At 41.8% G+C, this 20,734-nt stretch overlaps 1 protein-coding gene across 4 annotated transcripts; it reads left to right on the forward strand.

The window, feature by feature from the left end:
* Window positions 1–9,418: 9,418 nt before the first annotated feature.
* On the forward strand, window positions 9,419–20,397 carry kcna2b (potassium voltage-gated channel, shaker-related subfamily, member 2b). Of its 4 annotated transcripts, none has more exons than XM_033629203.2 (3): window positions 9,419–9,510; window positions 13,046–13,190; window positions 14,013–20,397. In XM_033629203.2, the coding sequence occupies exon 3, from the start codon at window positions 14,130–14,132 to the stop codon at window positions 15,630–15,632; it is 1,503 nt and encodes a 500-aa protein (XP_033485094.1). In that variant the 5' UTR covers window positions 9,419–9,510; window positions 13,046–13,190; window positions 14,013–14,129; the 3' UTR covers window positions 15,633–20,397. The 4 variants fall into 4 exon arrangements, with proteins under 4 accessions (XP_033485094.1, XP_033485096.1, XP_033485097.1 ...); XM_033629201.2 differs by lacking the exon at window positions 9,419–9,510 and adding an exon at window positions 11,729–12,163; XM_033629205.2 differs by lacking the exon at window positions 13,046–13,190 and having other exon boundaries at window positions 9,427–9,510.
* The last annotated feature ends 337 nt before the right edge of the window (window positions 20,398–20,734 follow it).

Raw genomic sequence — 20,734 nt, forward strand, 5'->3', positions numbered from 1 at the left:
GTGTCTGGCAGAGGATCAGTGTATTGCCCTACAGGCAGACTGAGTCTCAACCATGCAGGGACTCTATTTCAACAGCAGGTCTAATGTAAGTGGAGTTAAGACAATACCAACACAACCCAACACCAGATTCTATACACACACAACATACAGGATTACAGGGCTGAATGGCAACAACAGCACATAATAAGCATGTCCTAATATTTGTAGAAATTATTTTAAAGCTCCAATAACTGATTTAATTTTTGTTGGGTGGGGAGGAGAAAAAAGGAGTCAACATAACATAGACACATCACTTTTTTTTTTTAGTATTTTATTTTGATTTGTTTTTAAACAAACTCCACAGCCACTTATACATATTAAAATACAAATTAAGCCACTAAGAGTAAGTAAAGCAGACAAACAATTTAAGACAGATAGACTAGCTTTAACCACAATAGTATGGTTTTTCACAACACTTGTGTGATCAATAGAAACCGTGCAGGCAATCAATCATGTGATGGGAGATTCTTCATGTAGCTGACAAAGATTTGCCATTCCTAAAGTCAAAAAAATCCTCCTGAGATCCAGACGTTACATTTTGGGTTTGCTGTACCTCATACTTCATTCTGCTTACTTTAGTCTGCAGCCGATCACGACACAAAAGTGGACAAGGTACAAAACCTGATCAAATGTTATGGTTGAAACTTGTTTATTTGTGCTAAATAACATTTGTAGTTTAATATTGCATACAAATTTGTTTAATTTTAGCATTAGTAAGGAGGCACTCTTAATTAAAAAGTACTTGTTTGAGGACATTGGGACTTTATTACTGTATTATCGCAGCATTTTATATATGTAACTGGTGGACTCTGGTGATGTCTGCGTTGTGTAGATATAAAGACGCCCAGACTGTGGATATCTTCAGAGGCGATCTCTGTTTATTCCTCTCCTGAAGGCAAGTAGCAAAAACAAAATTCTCCGTCATACACAACCATACAAACTCCAGCCCCTCTCCCACGGAGCACAACAGCAAAAGGGCGCCATGTTACATTTAATTAAGTACAATGAAACACAGAAAACATACCTGACAACAAGTGGCATAACAAAATCCTCCTTCATGCACAACCATATAAACTCCAGCCCCTACACAAATTAAGCGACACAAGAATATTTTAGCATAAAATAAACTTTTGCTGGGGAGAGGGACATCTAGGGTGCTTTGCTTGGCCTGCTGCCCCGTGACCTGGCCTCAGATAAAATGAGATGAAAATTGATGGATGGATGGAATGGATAAAATGAACTTATGAAGGTAGTTTAACAGCGCTAAAACATGGAAATTACCACAAGAGCAATGTTGCTTGCCTCTCCCACAGTGCACAACAGCGAAAGGAGAGAGGTAAGGTAGGAGACACCCCTTTATAGTTAGGGTACCCCCAAAGGTGAATGTAGGGGTACAGAAACTGAGTATCAAACGTTTCACATGTTGAGTACGGAGGCCTAAGCATGTCAGATAATAACAACTGAAACAAATTTGTGGAATTATAATACTCAACATTACAATGTACATTTGACTTGTCACCCATATTACTGCTGTGTAATTGACCCTGCTACATAAAGACCAGTCAGGTGTGACAGACTGTTCCTACAGACAAAAAGGACATTCCTATCTTGGAGTGTGGAGCAAGGAAAAATCCTACAGAGCTACAAAATGAACAAATCAAATGACTTTTAGAATTGTTGCATAATTTGCGATTTTGTTTAGTACAGCCATGTTCAGGCATTGAAATATTCACCTGACCCATAGTGTTACAAAATGTTGCATCATTTTCAGTTTTGTTGTTGCACAAAATGATCCGGCATTGAAATAAACTGTTTATACTTCATTACACACTTGTGACTATTAAAAAATAAACCCATCGTCCTCATACAAGGACATCTTTTTTTTCCAAAAACTACTTACTGTTCACAGACAATGATTCATTCGGTATATTTATCAAGTCCTACTATTCCCAAATAGGGAGGAGCATTTAAAGTGCATACCAAACAAAAGCTCGGGTCTCATGAGAATATTCCTCAGTTTATGAGTTATCTTTTCCAGAGGTATGCAACTGTTCACCCCTGACCAGTGGGATTTCTGCAAGCTTGATGGAATTACTATGTGTAAGATTTTTAGAGGTTGCCCAAAAGGCAAATCTTGGAATCCATTTGGAAACTTACTCCATGGATTGTGGATAAAGCATCACAGATTCCCTGCACCACCATATCATCACCTTTAAGCTGATTTAACAGTTGCTTATTTACACATCCAGCGAGAAGCAACATTATCATTCATTTGGAGTGATGTTTGTTTCCCTCTGTTTTTGGTCTCTGCCAACTGCTTCAGAAAATATCTGGCTCTTTAGCTGCTAAATGCTCCACTTTGTTTACCAGCTATTTGCTAATTGTGTCTGCCACTGGTGCTGGGCCGAGCCGAAAACATTGCTGTGAGAGTGAACTGAAACAGTAAAGCTGTGCGGCTTTACGAAGCTGAGGGTAATAATTATCTGTAGGGTCATGACTGTGAGCTAACCCTTTAACATTATCACATTGTTTGCATGTTGTCAATCCATAGATTTTATTGTTAAAGCATTGATTATAGGTGCTTTAAGGGTACATGCATTGTTTTGTTTTTCCTTACCCAAACCCAGGGTGTAATGAGGGCATTGTATGTTGCTCAGGGTGTAGCGCCCTCTGAGACAAATTTCTGATTCTAGGTTACATAAGGAAAGCTGAATTGACTTGAATTGATTAAAGACCCATTTTAAAAATCTATTAACCTTGCAAGACCTTTTGAAACATCCCTACTAATGATTGGACATTATCCTAACACACGAAACATGACATTAAATCAGATAAAACTTTGTCATCCTTCACACCTGCCTCCCTCAGTGCATGTGGCTCACTTTACATGACTTTCACTTGTGTGATATTTCCATGTTCACTGGCAGAGCCACGCCATTGGCAGCTGGGAAGGACGGTTGCTAAGGGTGATGATGCTGTTGCTAGTGCTTCCACATAAAAATCTGATTATTCCTGGATTCTGATTGGCTGATCACGTCCGGCTTTCAGCCACAAGCGCTGGAGACAGTGTGAGACTTGCTACCCAGACATATGTTCTCTATGCAAACACACAAAACAAAACAGTCTCAGATAAACACATGCAGGCACACAAACAAAAACACTCAAAACAATATCTCTAGCATATTCAGACCCAGATGTTAAGACACATCGGATTTCTTTCTAGCTGTTGGAAGGGGTGATCAGCTGCCAGTCATCTCGGTTTTTGCTGACAAAACAAACAGGCAGATGGTGGAGAGGGTGATCGTGTGAATCAGAGAGAGAGAGAGAGAGAGAGAGAGAGAGAGAGAGAGCGCTGCTGCACTCGACTGGATGACTCATCACTCTGGCACCGTGACCTTTATCTGCTACCCTCTCCACCTCTATTGTTCTGTCCCTCCCCTTCATTTTGGCTTTCTGCACACTTCTGACTACATTTCCTGCTTACTATCACCTCACTTGCTCTTCTACCAATCCTCTCCTCTGTGACACATCTGCTCTGCCTGACATCATATTAACCTCATCCTCACTTTTATTTCCTCTGTTGCACCCATGCAGCCCAGTCACCAGAAGAAAATATTTGCATTGTACGTTTCTGCAAACCATGGATTTTTTACACTTGTATTTTTCGTATACATCATATCAATGTTTCGAAAGTGACGCAGTTCTTATTATTTGTATATGAGCTGACTTTTTCATCAGGAAGTGGAGAGGTATCATGTCAACATTAAAGGACGCCTTTTTTCGTTGGTGTCTGATGCTGCAAGTCACTGCTTAAGCGCTGGATTTCGATGACTTCAGAGTGAGACTGGGCTCAGCCGGCAGCGGTGCCCTCTTTCCATACTGGACCAATTTCAAAAATTGCTGTTTAGACACAAAAACATTAGAAAATAGGATCCAGGTGGAAACATAAGTAAAGGGCATCAGATCAAATAATTGTGGTGCTTTTACATCATAAAAATGTGATTCTGCACATGATAAAACAAAGTGACATTTGAATGGTGTAATTGTTTAATGTTGCTCTCACTTCATAAGTTAATCGGGATGTTAATCTCATACCGTAATATGCTGTTGACACACAGGAAATGTCACTGTTTATTGTGTTTCCCATGCAGAGCTGCACACAGTGACAATAGAAGTGAATAACAGCATTTGGTTCACAGCCCATTGGTGGCTGGGGACGGGAAAAACAGACGAGTACAACAGACGTCTCCATTGTAGTTATACTACAGACAGAACAAGGCCCCTCTGTAAAGGGAGAATAGGCCAATCCTTTACATCAAGACTGCCCTTTCTTTCCGCCCCAATTTTCGTGTTTTCCTTTTCAGTTCAGTTCCTCGTCCGATCATGTGGTGGATGAACAAAATGTCAACAATTACATTCAATACAACTCTTTTTTTTTTTTTTTTAAATCAAAGACAGTGCATTGAAAAACTTATAAAACAAAACAAGGCAAACTGCTGCCAAGCTGCAGACCACTGTGTGAGATCAACAGACAACATAACCGAGTTTTTTTTAGCAAGGCATCTGCGACATCTACAGCGCAGATTGTGCCACCATAACGGATTGTTTGTCAGTGAGATATTGGTGGCATTTTCAGCGACAATTGTGCTGCTAATACTGGGTGTTTTTCAGGGAGACATTGGCGGCATTTCCAGCCATAACTGTGCCACCAAATTTGGTGTTTTGTAGCAGGGTATCAGTGGCTTCTCCAGCTGTGATCGCCCCACCCATGGCAGATGTTTTTTAGGGAAACATCTGCGTTATTTTTAGTTGCAAGTGTGACAAAAAGTAGGTGTTATTAAGCAGTACATAAGGGGGATCTCCAGCCTTGATTGTGCCACCGAAATTGGGTGTTTTTTATCGAGGCATCTGCGGAATTTCCAGCTGTGACTGTGCCACCAAAGGTAGATGTTTTTTAGTGAAACATTAGCGCCATTTCCAGCAGCAATTGTGCCACCAAAACAGGTTGTTTTTTATTAAGACATTAACACCATTTTTAGTTGCAATTGTGCCACCACAACTGGATGTGTTTTAGTACGACATTGGCACAATGTCCAGTTGCAATTGTGCCACCAAAACCATTTGTTTGCTTTGTGTTGATGTTTGGTAAGACACTCTACAGACACAAAGATAGACTGTGCAAGCTGTGTGGCTCATATACATTAACTGTTGATTCGATTGGACTGACTAGACAGACAGCACTTAACTGCTTCCTGCAGTGTGGGAAGAAAACATTCACTGGGGGAGAACTCCATACCGTCACTGCACATTCAATGGACGTTTCAAAGCATGCTGCCAAGATTCATTGTAAAGGAGATTTCTGCATATGTCACACATATTCAATACTGCTCACCTGCTCAATGCGGTATAGAAATCATTAATGTACTCCCAGGTTTCCTCTCTAAGCCAAGCCACACCTCTTGACCAGTTGAGTCATTGATTTTTCCATGTTTTCGAAGGCTGTGAGAACAACAGAAAGTGAAACCACATCCAGAATCAATAGCAGAGTACTCTACTCAGAAGGTGAGGACATATCTCATCATGAAAGCAGCTCTCAACAGGCAGAGAACTTCCAAGGTCAATATCTAAATATAGAGGGACCCCAGAGGGAGACGTGCAGGGAGAGACAGGAGTGAGGGGAGAAAACTGAGGAAAAAAGAAGGATGGAGGGTCAGAATAAGCTGATGTGTTTATAAAGTTCCTCGGCTAGTTGTCATAGAGGAGAACGCCTGTGGTGGGGTGCCATTTTGATGCCTACATGGAATATTAATGAGAAATATTAGAAAGATTTCCATGTTCACAGCGAAATAGAAGGGTAGATGGCAAGTGAAGCTGACAGTTAGTCATTTAGGAATAGTAACAGAGACAAAGCAGCTGAGTTGAAGTTAAAGTTTCTTGTCTCTGAGCTATTAATAAACATGGAGTCAGACTTTGTAAATATGTGTATGCCAGCGTGTGCTCATGTTGTGGTGGTGGTGCATGCATGCCCATACCTTAGGGAATTACATCTGTGTGTGTGTCTGTGTGTAGCTTGTGAGTGATCACCTGCTGCAGCGCCAGCAGAGGTCATCCAGGACAAAGCTCCTCCCCTGCAGTCTGCTGTCATAAGTTGGATCAACGCCCTCCTCTCTCCTTCACTCTCTTTCTCACTCCCCTCCTCCCTCCCTCCCTCTCTGACTTCCACATGTTCTGCTGCATAGAAAAGGGTGGAGATTTTAGGTGTGTAGGTCTGCTGACTCACACACTGACACACAAATATGCTGATCATCTTGACTGAGCTATTTGTGTGGGACTGCAGTAAAACAGCTAAAAATGTAATGGATCAAAAACTCATTTATTCTCTTAGTAAATTAATTGAATGTGTCAGTATAATGGTTTCTGTGCACACTGTGGAGTTCTGGGAACTCCCTGCACTTTCCTGTTAAACCATCATTATTCCATCCACATACCTGTCTAGACATTTGGGGGCTCCCCCTCAGCCAGGTCCCCATGCAGCCACTTCAGTGCACCAGCTGGCACAGGAAGACATAATCATAAATTACAAAATTCAGTTCAAAAAAAGACACACAGTGGAAAAATTCTCAGATGTGGCTACAGCATCATTAGTTGGAAAGCATTCTTAAGTTTCTTTATGAGGTTCCATCTGGTCTGCTCAGCTGAATACAAAACAGAATCAATGGTCCCATTCTACCAAGACTTGGCACAACCTGAAGGTGAGAGGGAACTGGAGACAGAATTGAGCATCTAAAATGGTCGGAGGATTAATTCACAACTCTGGATCAACTGTGTGCAAGTAATTTAAAGTATTAGTACTGTATCCTATTGATCAGGGGAATAATCTCCATTTATATTAAAAATATAGATTTATGGAATCTGTCACTCCTATTATTTTTGTGTTCTATTTAGGATGAGATGAGATGAGATGAGATGAGATGAGATGGAATCGTATGGGATAGGATGGGATGGGATGGGATGGGATGAGATGGTATAGGATGGGATGGTATAGGATTGTATAGGATAGGATGGGATGAGATGGGATGAAATGGGATAGGATGGGATGAGATGGTATAGGATAGGATAAGCTGGGATGGGATCGTATAGGATAGGACGAGATGGGATGAGATGAGATGAGATGAGATGAGATGGTACAGGATAGGATGAGCTGGGATGGGATCATATAGGATAGGATGAGATGAGATGGTATAGGATAGGATAAGCTGGGATGGGATCATATAGGATAGGATGGGATGAGATGGTATAGGATAGGATGAGATGGGATGAAATGGGATAGGATGGGATGAGATGGTATAGGATAGGATAAGCTGGGATGGGATCGTATAGGATAGGATGAGATGGGATGAGATGAGATGAGATGAGATGAGATGGTACAGGATAGGATGAGCTGGGATGGGATCATATAGGATAGGATGGGATGAGATGGTACAGGATAGGATAAGCTGGGATGGGATCGTATAGGATAGGATGAGATGGGATGAGATGAGATGGTACAGGATAGGATGAGCTGGGATGGGATCATATAGGATGAGATGAGATGAGATGAGATGGTACAGGATAGGATGAGCTGGGATGGGATCATATAGGATAGGATGAGATGAGATGAGATGAGATGAGATGGTATAGGATAGGATAAGCTGGGATGGGATCGTATAGGATAGGATGAGATGAGATGGGATGAGATGGGATGGGATCATATAGGATAGGATGAGATGGGATGAGATGAGATGAGATGGGATGGGATGGGACGGGATGGGACAGGACAGGACAGGACAATCTCACATAAATCTAACATAAAATAAAGGACTTACTATATTTTTGCCACAGTATTCATAGCAGCCAAATGAAATATTAATACAGTAAATCAATAAGTCAAATCTGAAAAAAAGTTGTCAACTATAAATTTAGTGTTACCTTTTCTAAAGCATGTTATAAAAAAATAACCAGGAGCACATTTCAGGACGTAATTCACAAAAAAGCAATTTACATCTTTGTCACTATTTAAGTTTTTAAAGATGTGTTTCATAAATAGAATGTATGGATCAATATAAGTGAAACTTCTTTTACCTTTGAGCAGGATGGGATACGATAACACTCAATCACTTTTTTTTTCCCTTTCTTCTCTTGCTTCTGACTTTTGCGCTGTGGTGGTTCTCAAATGGTGTGCCATGATGCAAATCCAGGTGTGCTGTGGAATTTTGTTATTGCATTATTCTACTGGGCCTATGCAAAAAGTTATGAATACATTTTTAATTGACTGTATCAGTTTGTTGTGCACACCCATTTCCTAACAAAGAGGCAAACTCTAACTTAATTTTTTTTATTTAATAATAATAATAATAATAATAATAATAATGATAATAATAATAACTTTATTTGTAAAGCACTTTTCAACATAAATAACAAAGTGCTTTACAGCATAAAATATCAGTATCAATTTAATTCAATTTAATTTAATTTCAGTGTGTGACACATCATCTTATCTCACATAACCTCACATTATTTCCCCATTGAAATGGATATGTTGGTGCCTTGATGTAATTTTAAAAAGTTTAAAATTATTTTTTGAATCATTTTGTTCATCAATACTTAATGAGTAATAGTTGGTTGTCAATTGTTATTCAATATTAGTAAATAAAAACAAACATAAATGTTGTAATGAGAGTGATAACACACGATAGAGGCTATTGTGCAAACATGTGCAAAACGTTTGAAAAATGGAAAAGTTTCGAAAGTTTAAGAGCATTTTCTGTATAATATAGTTGTAAAGCAGAATGCATTTTAGGCCACCTAAATGCAAAAAGACATGATGAGCGTATTGAGAGAGCTTACGTCTATAAAATTTAGCCCACCCTTAGTGTGTGTATTCAGAACTACAGATTTTCACATATAGCAGGCTTTGTTTTTCCATAAAAATGCTTAGTACTCTATCAGTAGATTAACATATTGAATTGAACAGACTGAGTAGCATAGGTTAGCCAGGATACACCCTCTGCCATAGTGAGCAGAACTCTGCCCTCCAGAGGTCAGTCTCTTTGTAACCAGTGGTTGAGAACCTTTTCAGTAACTGGATTAAAGTTTAAAATCCCTATAGAGGTCCCATCTTTAGTAATTTGCACCCAAAGATATGTAACAGAGTTTTATCACAGGAATATTAGAAACTATACTTTTATTCACTGGTAATAATTCCCACTTATAAAGATTAAGGGAGAGCCCAGATGCCTTGGAGCTGATTGGCTAGTGGGGACTGCCCCTGGAATTTGGGAGGCACCCTTAGAAGAAAGGCATATCAGAGCACCCCCCTATAAGAGGGGGGATTGGAGCGGTGGATGTGTCACAAATGAAAAGACTTTCCCCAGGGACTTCCCCCCAGAGCACTGATGTGGGAACTTTGAGTGAACTTTGAGTCATTTGAAGGTACGTCCTCACCATGTTTCTTTATGCTAACCTAACTACAATAACTTGTCTCAAACTAAAGACACCCAACCATGTTTCTTTTCCAAAACCTAACCACAGTAACTTTACGTTAATTACATAAAGTTGAATAATTACACAGCATGAGTGTATGTGTGTAATGTGTATACAACATATATGATATAATATGTATAAACAGGAATCATGTTGTTATGGATTCAGTGAGCTGTGGGCTAAAACTTGAGTCCCATTTGTTTTGTTTTTATTCGCATACATATATTTATTCACATTTTGGCAGCATTAAAAGTTTGCATTAGCTATTAGCTGTCTGCAGTGTAACTATGGCTGTACAGTAAAGTACTTTAAGAATTAAAGAAATATACAAATGTGATGATTACCATGCAAGTTGTGGAGCTGCAAGGAGCGTCTCTTCTTCTTTAACTTCTCAGTAGCTTTATGGATGTTTATTTGTGATAGATTTTGGAGCATTACAGTGTCACCAGAAAGTGTAAGTCACAGTGAAGCGAAAAATATTTGTGTAATTGTGTGATAAGATTTAACTGGGATATGACTCTGAGAAGGTTTTCATGGACTTACATTTCTTAATAACATATCAGACATTCAGTGCTAGTGTTTTGTGTTGTGCTTTTACCCCAGAAGATCTGGGTGGCGGCTGGAGCTGTGGTTCGGGTGATTAAATTGTGGCTCAGGTGTAATAGGGATAATTTGTTTAGGGTATGGTTTGACTACTAAAACAAGTAGGTTAGGTTAAGGTTAAGATCATGGTCATGATTTGGAACACTGATTTAGATCATGAAATGTGACCTGAACATCACCAGTGGATGAAAATTATAATTCAGAATAGTTGTAAGAATGAAATGAAACATCACAGTCACAGAGGATATGATTCACATTTCCAACCCCAGCAAACTCCCATATCCCATACTCTACATGCCCTCTTTCACATCCCGCTAGCAAAACAGTGCAATAGATGATTGCTATGAATGTGGTGGTGGAGGATGAATCATTACACTACTGACAACCAGCATCGGATATTACTGGCTGTGCTCTTAGTTGCACTCCATTTAGAACTGGGCCCTCTTCATTTACATTCATGGACGATAAGGATTTAAGAGTTCCTGCCCATCAATCAGCGCGCTTATGTAAAAGTGTCAATAGCTCCTCGCTGAGACCTTCAGCCATCAGCTCTGTGCAGAGTACGCTACTGCTGCTGCAATCCCTGTGGCCCCATGTCATCATCTTAATCAGTATTTTGACACTTTGATTGGAGAGGGATTGCATGTCATGATCAGCCTGTCCTTGGGCAGTGGAGAACAGCAGCGCAAGGAGAATACATGATGGGGAAGGACATGTGGAGTTCCTCGTGTATTCTATAGGGAGTTGAGGGGTCTCTTTGTCTTTTGTGCGATCCCTGCTCTCTGCCTGGAGACATATCTGGGTTTTCACCTGGCCCACTTTCAAACAGTGGAGGAAGGAAGGGCAGGGAAGTCTGTCTGCACGAAAACTTCTCTGCACTAGTTAATGTCATCTAGTTTGTTTTTGCATTAAGAGGTTTTAGCATCAGTCGTCTGTGTGTTTTAGTGTCTGCGCGTGCTTAATAGGTAGGGACAGTAATTAGTGACTGTGTTACAGGATGCAGGTCTGTAAGTGATCAGAGCATAACCAGTAACAAACTGTACTGCAGCCTGCATCTGTATTCTGCATACATTAACGACCTCACACCTGGCAAACACATTTGACCCTCATCTTGGGGTCTCTGAGAAAATACTGCACTGTGCTGTAGACAAACATGCACACATAGACACATTATCCTGCTAGCAGCCATTCAGACCTGTGCACCCAGGCAGTCGGGCACCAAAGCCATAAGATACAGGAAAATGATGATGATAGAATGACTCATTTGGGTTACTAGAATAGTTAAGGCGGGGACTTTGCTGTTCGGTTCAAACAGTGATCACAGACAGGTCTGCAGCTGTTGGCTCATTATCCCTCATTCCCTCAGTTCATTGCCCTCATTTCAGCTCAGAGGGGAAAATCCCAATTTCCTTTTCTCATCCTTCGAGAGACAGTCACTAAAGTCAACATTGCATTGTTTGAAATCGTTTTATTTCTATCTTTGGGCGAGACCAAATTTGCACTGTGGGTAAGCTGCCAAGTCAGTCACAACGTTTTGGTGGAAATCTACTCCTAGTCTTATCAGTTTCCATCTTTAAAATGTTGTTTTTATACTCTGCTCTCTCCTGAGACGCGCGTGTTGTGTTGAAAACCGTTTCCACCCTAGTGGTGGGCGATGCTTCCCCTTTAATGTGAAGCGGTGAGGACACGAGTGTCGGTGAAGGGGGAGCGCAGAGGGATGGGGCGAGGCGCGCAAGAATCTCTTTTAGTATGCGCTGCGATGCCCGACTGCAGCCCACGCACCTCAACTATGGTGAATTATGGTGAAATATGAGAGACATGGAAAGAGCCGGCAGCTCAAAAACAGTTGGTCGTGATGAGATGACACATCCGCCGGACAGATTAGTCAAATAAAGCAAGGAGGACAGATATAAAGGAATGGACTCACGACCCCAAGGCACCTTGTAAGAGGAGACAAACTGGATAAAAATACATGCGTCTGCGCACCAAGAGAACCAGGGTGAATTCCTGCATGCCATTCTCTGAAATTAATGCTGTAGTCCGACAGATAACGCTGTGCTGCTTTGTTTAGTGCATGGAGTCTATTGTGGCTGTCCATGATCCACACACAGGAGAGGGCTGCAAATGGCTTGAGCATGTCTGCACCTGCCACTCCAAACTAACTCACTCGCGCTTGCCAATCAACTACAACACTGTCATTTAATGTTTTAATACCCCAGTGCATGAACGTGGCTGCTTTGTCACAAGTATATGACAAAACTAGTTTTTCACCCTTGAAAAACGCCCTGAGAGGACTGCGTTATTCCATGGAATGGGTGATGAACATGAGCCTCCATTTGTTACTAATGTGCATCATTGGTGTATTCATATGGATATTCCCCATCAGAAAGAAAGATGGAGTTTACTTGGAGATAAATTAAGATGATTTTTACGAGCTAAAAAACACAGGGATGCAAAATCTTAAAGGCGGGTCTGTTTGGAGATCAAACAGGTGATTTCGCTGTAGATGAAATCTCCCGACGCACAGGCTGCCACCGAGTAGAAATACTGACGGCAGCGCCTCCTGCAACCTCCCTTCCCCTGTAAGTCTGCAGATATCAGGCTAGAGGATTACCTTTGCTGTTGTTGCAGGCGGCTGCGTATTGTTCAGAAGTGGGGGCGTCATGTTTTGCTGATCACAATCAGATGGCAAGCTTTTTTTTTTTCTTTAAAGATTTGCTCACTTTATTCCCACCACTACATCATCGCCCCGCTCCACCAGCTTCAACCTGTAGCCTAGCTGCATCACAACATGTTTCTGCTGGTCACTGAGGTGAGGGAGGTAACTCCTGCATCCTCACGCCTTGTCCCCTCTCCCACTCCCACTCTCGCGCCGCTGCAGAGCCGGAGCTTCTGGTGATATATGGCTGGCAGAGAGGAGTTGCTGTGACCGTGGGGGCTGACTTTTGGTCGGACACTTCTGCTGCTGGGCCCGTTACGCATTACCACCAGAGGACACAGTGTAAACAAGCCTTACAAGCACATAGGTAGGAGTTTCTTTTATATGTTTAGATATTGTTGCTTTAACTGAATCACACACATATGGCTGTGTCATTAAAGTGAAACTGTGGCCTGAAATAAGCACCCATACATCCCCATGCATACAGCTTTTGTGCAGTGGCCTGTGAAGTTTGAAGGTTATAGTAAACTGCTCAAACAGCTGTGCAGTTATGCAATGGGCCATGTCAACCACTGGCTATGACAAATATCCCCAAATAGGCTACAATTCGCTGATAAACTATTAATTTGATCACTGACTCTGTGAATTTTTTTCTTGGCTTTGGGAGGGCATGTTGGTCACATCACACATACTGTACAGAGAGAGGAAATTCATCTCAGAGATTGTATGGAGCACTCAGCATATAATCAGGTTTGTTGGTTGTAATTGCACCCTGTGAGAGCTGATACAGTATTACTGGCTGGCATATTGATCCTGCAGTGTGCTCATATGAGGGAGAACTCATAACCTAATACACATAGACATGATGGAGCCAATGCGCTCAAATGCTTCAGCCCCCCCGCCCCTGCTTGTTATTTTCAACTGCCCTTCTCTTGCCTGTTTACAGGAAGGTCTTGAAATATCACAGCATTTCTGGGATTTACTGACAATTTTAGCCTGTAAAAATGAATGGTTCAGAAATGTATGCCAGTGGGTGCAAGCTGTTGAATATGCATGCTCGAAATTTAAATTAATGAATCCGTTTTATAAGCATAAGTTTTCTTGCTCATCACATTCAACACACAACACAGAACACATGGTTATCACATTAATATTGCCGTCTTCCTCTGCTTTCTGTCCTCTCCTGTAGCTCTTTGCAGGCAGAGCTGCCTGTACCTGAACCCACGAGCGTGTGGAGCCTTTATCTTCTCGTGGCCCGACGTGGCCCCACCCTGTCTGAAACCTGCAGGTCCCATCTTGCTCCACCATGACGGTTGCTACCAGCGACCCTGCGGATGAAGCCGCAGCACATCCGGGTCAGCCTCATGACCAGTACGACCCCGAGCTGGATCATGAGTGCTGCGAGAGGGTCGTCATCAACATCTCAGGCTTGCGCTTTGAGACGCAGCTCAAGACTCTCTCCCAGTTTCCGGAGACGCTGCTGGGGGATCCCAAGAAGAGGATGAGATATTTTGATCCTCTCCGGAACGAGTACTTTTTCGATCGCAATCGGCCGAGTTTTGATGCCATTCTTTATTATTACCAGTCAGGAGGGAGGCTGCGTCGGCCTGTTAATGTGACGCTGGACATTTTTTCTGAGGAAATCCGGTTTTATGAATTGGGCGAGGAGGCTATGGAAATCTTCAGGGAAGATGAAGGTTTCATAAAAGAGGAGGAGCGGCCTCTGCCGGAGAATGAGTTTCAGAGACAAGTGTGGTTGCTGTTTGAGTATCCAGAGAGCTCAGGTCCTGCTCGCATCATTGCCATCATCTCTGTCATGGTGATTCTCATCTCTATCGTCAGTTTCTGTCTGGAGACATTGCCAGTTTTCCGATATGAAGAAGATGAGATGTACAATTATCCATTGCAATCCATGTCCAACGCCACCTCTACCCATGACAGCTCAAGTTATTATAAAGACCCTTTCTTCATCGTGGAGACCCTCTGTATCATCTGGTTCTCTTTTGAGTTCCTAGTTAGGTTCTTTGCGTGTCCCAGTAAAGCTGGATTTTTCGGCAACATCATGAACATCATTGATATTGTGGCAATCATCCCCTACTTCATCACCCTGGGTACAGAGCTAGCAGAGAGGCCAGAGGACGGCCAGGCAGGCCAGCAGGCTATGTCTTTGGCTATACTCCGTGTCATTCGTCTGGTCAGGGTGTTCCGTATTTTTAAACTCTCACGTCACTCCAAAGGGCTCCAGATCCTGGGCCAGACTCTGAAGGCCAGTATGCGTGAGCTGGGCCTCCTCATCTTCTTCCTGTTCATCGGCGTGATCCTCTTCTCTAGTGCTGTCTACTTCGCGGAAGCAGACGAGCCAGATTCCCAGTTCAGCAGCATCCCTGAGGCCTTTTGGTGGGCCGTGGTTTCCATGACCACCGTGGGCTACGGAGACATGGTCCCAACAACCATTGGAGGGAAGATTGTTGGGTCTCTCTGCGCCATCGCCGGTGTGCTGACTATCGCCCTGCCTGTGCCTGTCATCGTGTCAAACTTCAACTACTTCTACCACAGAGAGACGGAGGGCGAGGAGCAGGCACAGTATCTGAATATCCCTAGTGTGCCTAAAGCCAGCTCAGCTGACGATCTGAAGAAGAGCGGCCGAAGCGGCAGTGGGTCCACTCTCAGTAAATCTGACTATGTGGAGATCCAGGAGGCTGTGAACCACAGCACTGATGACTTCAGACCAGAGGGCATGAAAACAGGAAACTGCACCCTGGCTAACACTAACTATGTAAACATCACTAAGATGCGCACAGATGTATAATGTGAGCTACTGTGGAGGGTTAACTTCAGCTGGGGTCGACAGGGACTGTGACAGGAGGATCAAGGCGTGACTCCCTGTACTGACCAACGTATGGCGCCAAGTATTGGAGTCCAGAGCAGATTTACCTGGAAAAAGGTCATTAGAGAGGACCCCATGTTCTCCCACATCCTATGGACCTTTCAGCGCATATCATAGAACTGCCATCTGTCTTATTTAGGACATTGTCGGTGTCTGCATGGAGTTAGTCTTACCTATGTGACAGTAGTCATCCTGCTCGTAACAGTAGCCAATCGTAGCCTAACCAGTACTAACCAATATTAACAGCGTAAGGGACCACTAGTTTCTAACTTTTTGCTCAAACTGCCGTTGGGAGAAGATGCACGATAACAAGAACTTAGATCAGCGTAACATTTACTTTACAATTTAACTAACCTTATTAACTTGTGATTAAATAGGCCATACTATCAGCATTCATGAGCAACTTTAATCTGCTGCTATAACTGCCAAGGTCCTGACTCAGAGGAGAACAAAATCACCAAGATCACAGTTGTTCTGTCAGGGGAAAACTGAAGTGAGCAACAAAGAGTGAGACAGAGCGATGCGCTTTCCGGCCAAATGGTCACATTTCTTCCTCTGTCAGAGAAAACAAAGCCTGAGTGCACTAGCATTCCTCCCTGGGCCCTCACTAGATATTGTCTAGTACAAGCTAGTGGCTTCTGTAGAGACCAACAGATAGATGACAGCGTCGTGCTGTAACTCTGCACCGCAACAGCACAACTTCTTTTTCCTGCCATTTTTCTTCGATGAAGCTCAAGTGGATTTACGGTATGTCTCGCCAAGACTCTGCCTTTTTTTTCTTTCCAGCCGATGCAGGCTAGCAGTTGGACAGCAGAAATGTCTCACTAAACAGAGTGAATGTTTATTTAGCGATGTGTGTTCGTTTGATTTGTTGTAATGTATGCTTTTTTTAGTACTATGATGAATGTGTGCTTCTCACCAAGACTTTTTACAGTTAAGATGTAGAGAGATAGTGGATAATATCTCTGCAGCATTCTGAGTGAGTGCCTATTTCTCCATCCTCTTAACTTTACCCTTAAGTGTCTCTTTAGTTGCCACCCAAGTCCACTGTAACAGACGCACAGTGAGAAGTGTTGAGTTTGACAGCACTGCCCAGCATAAATGTTGCTGTTCTTGACTTCACAGCATTCCATGGTTTTAGAAATAGATGAAATGAGATTAAGGAGCAGACTAGGGTGAGATTTTAAGTTTGTTTTTGCCAGAAGATAATTTCAACCAGGTTTATGGCAGCAAAGTTAACTTGTTTTACGTATAAGGCTTATTATGGTATTAACTCTAACTCTACTAACAAAAAATTTAAAAGTTTTTCCAGAGGCTGGCAACCAAAAAAAAAAAAAAGAGCATAGTGATCAACTAAAAGAAATCTGTGACACCTTTTAAGTCCATGTTTTGTAATTCCAGCACTGCCAGTCTTGCTGGATAGGTGGCAAGAAGCAATGTCAGCATTTAAATTTCCAGTTTGTAGAATTAAGGGGATAAATTGGCAGACAATTTAGTGCATAATCACCAGATCACCATGTTGGACTACAATGTTTTTATAGTATCCCAGAACAAGCACTGGTTTAAGATAGCACTGGCCACTGTATAGCAGCTTCTCTCATTGGAAACACAGATTTTTAGCGTGACACTTCTTAATTCTGTGTTTTTACTGCTTTAAATCACCAGGTCCATTTGTCTTGGTGAGGAGGGGACCTCTGTGGGTAATTCATCTCCCGATTAACACCTACTAAATTGCTGAATCTTAGGCTTTCAGAAAATAAGTGAGCACATATTAGCAGGTGCTGTCTGGAGAAACCAAACAGCATCTGAGAAACACAGATTTGCAAAGTGAAACTGCTTTATTCAGTGTTTTTACTGGTTTAAATCCCTGCTTCCTTTTGATTTGGAAAGGAGGAGACCTCTGGCTCCATTAAAATCCTCCTGAATAATGAACACTAAAGAAATTCCAACCAGGAGAAGTTTCTACTAGTTGCAATCTGCAGTTCTCACTGCTACATGCCACTAAATCCCCTTAAATCTTACGTACTGCTCATTGAAGGTTACTATAAGCTTGCTTGTTATGCTAAGAAGCTCATGAGCAATACAGCTAAAACTGATTGCTGTCACCTAATCAGACTGTTAAATCATTTCAGCCTGTCGTGCTCCCTTTCCCATATATTGCTCCCCTTAAACAGTAGATTAAAATGAGTACACTGCTTGCCTCTGGAACCATTTAAAAGTTGTACAGTAGTAGATCACTTATAAAATCACCTGTGCTACCACCTGACTGTAAATCAAATTAATGTTGCTTTCAGTATATATATTTTCATTCTGATACTCGTGCAGTCATTCCATTGGCACATATTGCCCACATACAGTAAAGCAGGACGTAGGCTGTGTCCTTCATTGGCTTTTTATCAAACAGATGCTATTCTGCTACCGTAGTGCTGCATGTCCTTTAAAGTATTCATCATAGCATGAAATAGTATGAGTAATAGTTAAAAAGCAAACAGACATCAATATATTCCTATATCTCTACTGCTGCTATGTGCAAAATACTGTATCAAAGGCTGTTTCGCCTCAGAGCTATGTGTCACGCTTTTGCATACGCAGCTTCTTGCCACTGCTGTCTGAAATCATGTTGAGTCACAATCCATGTGGAGTATTTAGGATTGTGTGTCCACCAGGCGATTTGTTAACTCTTGTGAATGTAAGCATGGGGTTAAACATGAGAGGAAACAGCCAAGGTTTTAGAGGAGAACTAAAACTAAAGCTAAACATATGGTCCGCAGTTCAGATGTTAACTGGTGTCCTGCTCGCTTCAGCTTCAGAGTCTTAATAGTCAGTTGCAGTCACAGCTCAGTAACTGTGTCTCATAGTGAAAGCACAACAGCTAGCTGCCAGCCCAGTGGATGCACAGATTCAAACAGTCAGACGGTCAGAGTTTTTGCCCAGCCAAGTGTATCATAATGCTCCGAGGGACTGTCTGAGTGCGCTTATCTCTGATATATAGGTCCATCACTCTCAGTGTGTGTGTGTGTGTGTGTGTGTGTGAGAATGAGAGAGAGACAAAAAGGTTGTGAGAGCTTTTAGATACACACAAGCTGAGGGTGTAGCTCTCGGAGACAATGTGGTGGCAGTTACCTAAACACCGCTCTCGCTTCTTGACTCTGGGCCACGATGGTGCTCTGTATATTCTATCCCATCCTATAGCACACTGTTTACAGCCTGTGTATATGTTTGACACATGCATATAGTCTATTAAACAAAGAGAACTGAAAGGAATGTCCTGCCACGCTCACCACAGATGAGATCTATGAGCATGTGTTGACTTTTGAGATAAGCTGCAGTATCAGCCAATTACTGGGGATTGAAGGAAATAGAGGGAAAGAGAGGAAAGGTTGGGAGGGCAATGAAAGTAAGATAAACACTGCCCACACCCACTCTTGCCGTTTAATCTGATGTGTACTTGTGCTTTTCTAAACTTTTCTTGTGTACCGGAACACCTATGTGACTTTATGTGGCTGGAAAACTTTGTCTGGACTTCTGTCGTTTCAAATCATGTTACCAAGCACACTATTGAGGGGACACTCTTGTTGAGACAACAGGACGGCACATCAGGATCATCTGAAACGAGGAAAACAAATCTTTGCTGTACCCCACAGACAAAAGGCCACTTGACACATGCGTACGCTGGACATTTGGACACACACACTGCCTGTGAACATACACAATTATGGTCACGTCTGCTATCAGGACAGACGCCTGTGATTCTACCGAACTTAAAGCCACAAAGTGAATGGACTAAAACCCGCCGCTGGTGGTGAACACACGTAGCCATGTAAACAATGTATCTAAGAGTTAAAGCTGCTTTTAATGATGTCTTAAAATGCCTAAAGCTTCAGCTTTAATACAAGCTTCTGCCATGTACAGATTCCTGTGTAGCAGGGGAATCAAAGTGTATGCTTGCTGAAATAATCCAAGAAGATAAAGTTGTATAGTAATTGAATTATCTCTTTGGTTTGATAGGCTTTGCTCCAGGGAATATGAGTGGAAATATATGAAGAGATCAAAAAGGGAAATATGATTTCTATGAGAACTTGAACTTATTTGTGTCATCAGACACTGTGCAAATGAACTGTTGTTAGTCTGTTTTTTCACTATATGTTTTTCTATTTGAATGTCATTGTTGGCTCCCCTTTGAGCCTCACGCGGTGCAGGGGCTGAGGTTTGACTGAAATACACACGCAGACCTTGGTTAAATTGATTCTGTCTGTACTGTCTTAATACATGTTTACCCACAGACGACCACCTCCTCCGAATCTATCTCCTCTACCTTCTTCAGCTATTTGCCAGTCACAAATACATGATGTGTGTATGAGATTGAGATAATCCTCAGCTTCTTCACTAGCTGTCTCTAGCTTTTGCAGTCTCTACTCAGCTGTCTGTATAAAGTCTGTGATTTCCTACCATTGTTCGGAGAAAGACTGAACCTAGAAGCAAATTGTTACATACAGCAGTTGTTACATACAAAGGAAATATGGATCTGAAAGCTTGCCATGCCCCTCACAAGGACTTCCAGTGAATATGATTCATAGAGAATACTGACAGATACTTTCATCATTCTAAATAATTGTAAATTATAACCCTATGAATAACAATGGTCTTCATGATAATATCAATAATAACACCTTCATGATAACCCAAAGCTACTGTTGTGTTTTTTGTGAAGCCTTAAGCAAAAGGACAAACAGATTTTGTGGGTTCTGATCAGTTTGTTTCATAATAATGCTTTTATTATAATGCCAGCACAAACCTGATTTTTATCTTTTGTGATTTTCACCATAACAAAATACTTCATATGTCCAGAGTGCACAGAATTGGACAGATAAGTATTCCTTAAACTCTAAATCAGTAACTGTTTACATGTTTACATTGTATATGGAACTTTAAGGTTTTCTTTTTCATGGCGTTTTTTGCTATGGGAGAACCAAACTGTATACTTCAATGGCTTTGCTGTGTTTTAAATGAGCATTTCAACGGCC

The sequence above is a fragment of the Epinephelus lanceolatus genome, chromosome 8, assembly GCF_041903045.1.
Source record: "Epinephelus lanceolatus isolate andai-2023 chromosome 8, ASM4190304v1, whole genome shotgun sequence".
Classification (NCBI taxonomy): domain Eukaryota; kingdom Metazoa; phylum Chordata; class Actinopteri; order Perciformes; family Serranidae; genus Epinephelus; species Epinephelus lanceolatus.

Bases quoted from the DNA above. Each gene is read 5' to 3' on its own strand.
- kcna2b (XM_033629203.2), top strand. From the start codon at position 14,130: ATGACGGTTGCTACCAGCGACCCTGCGGATGAAGCCGCAGCACATCCG.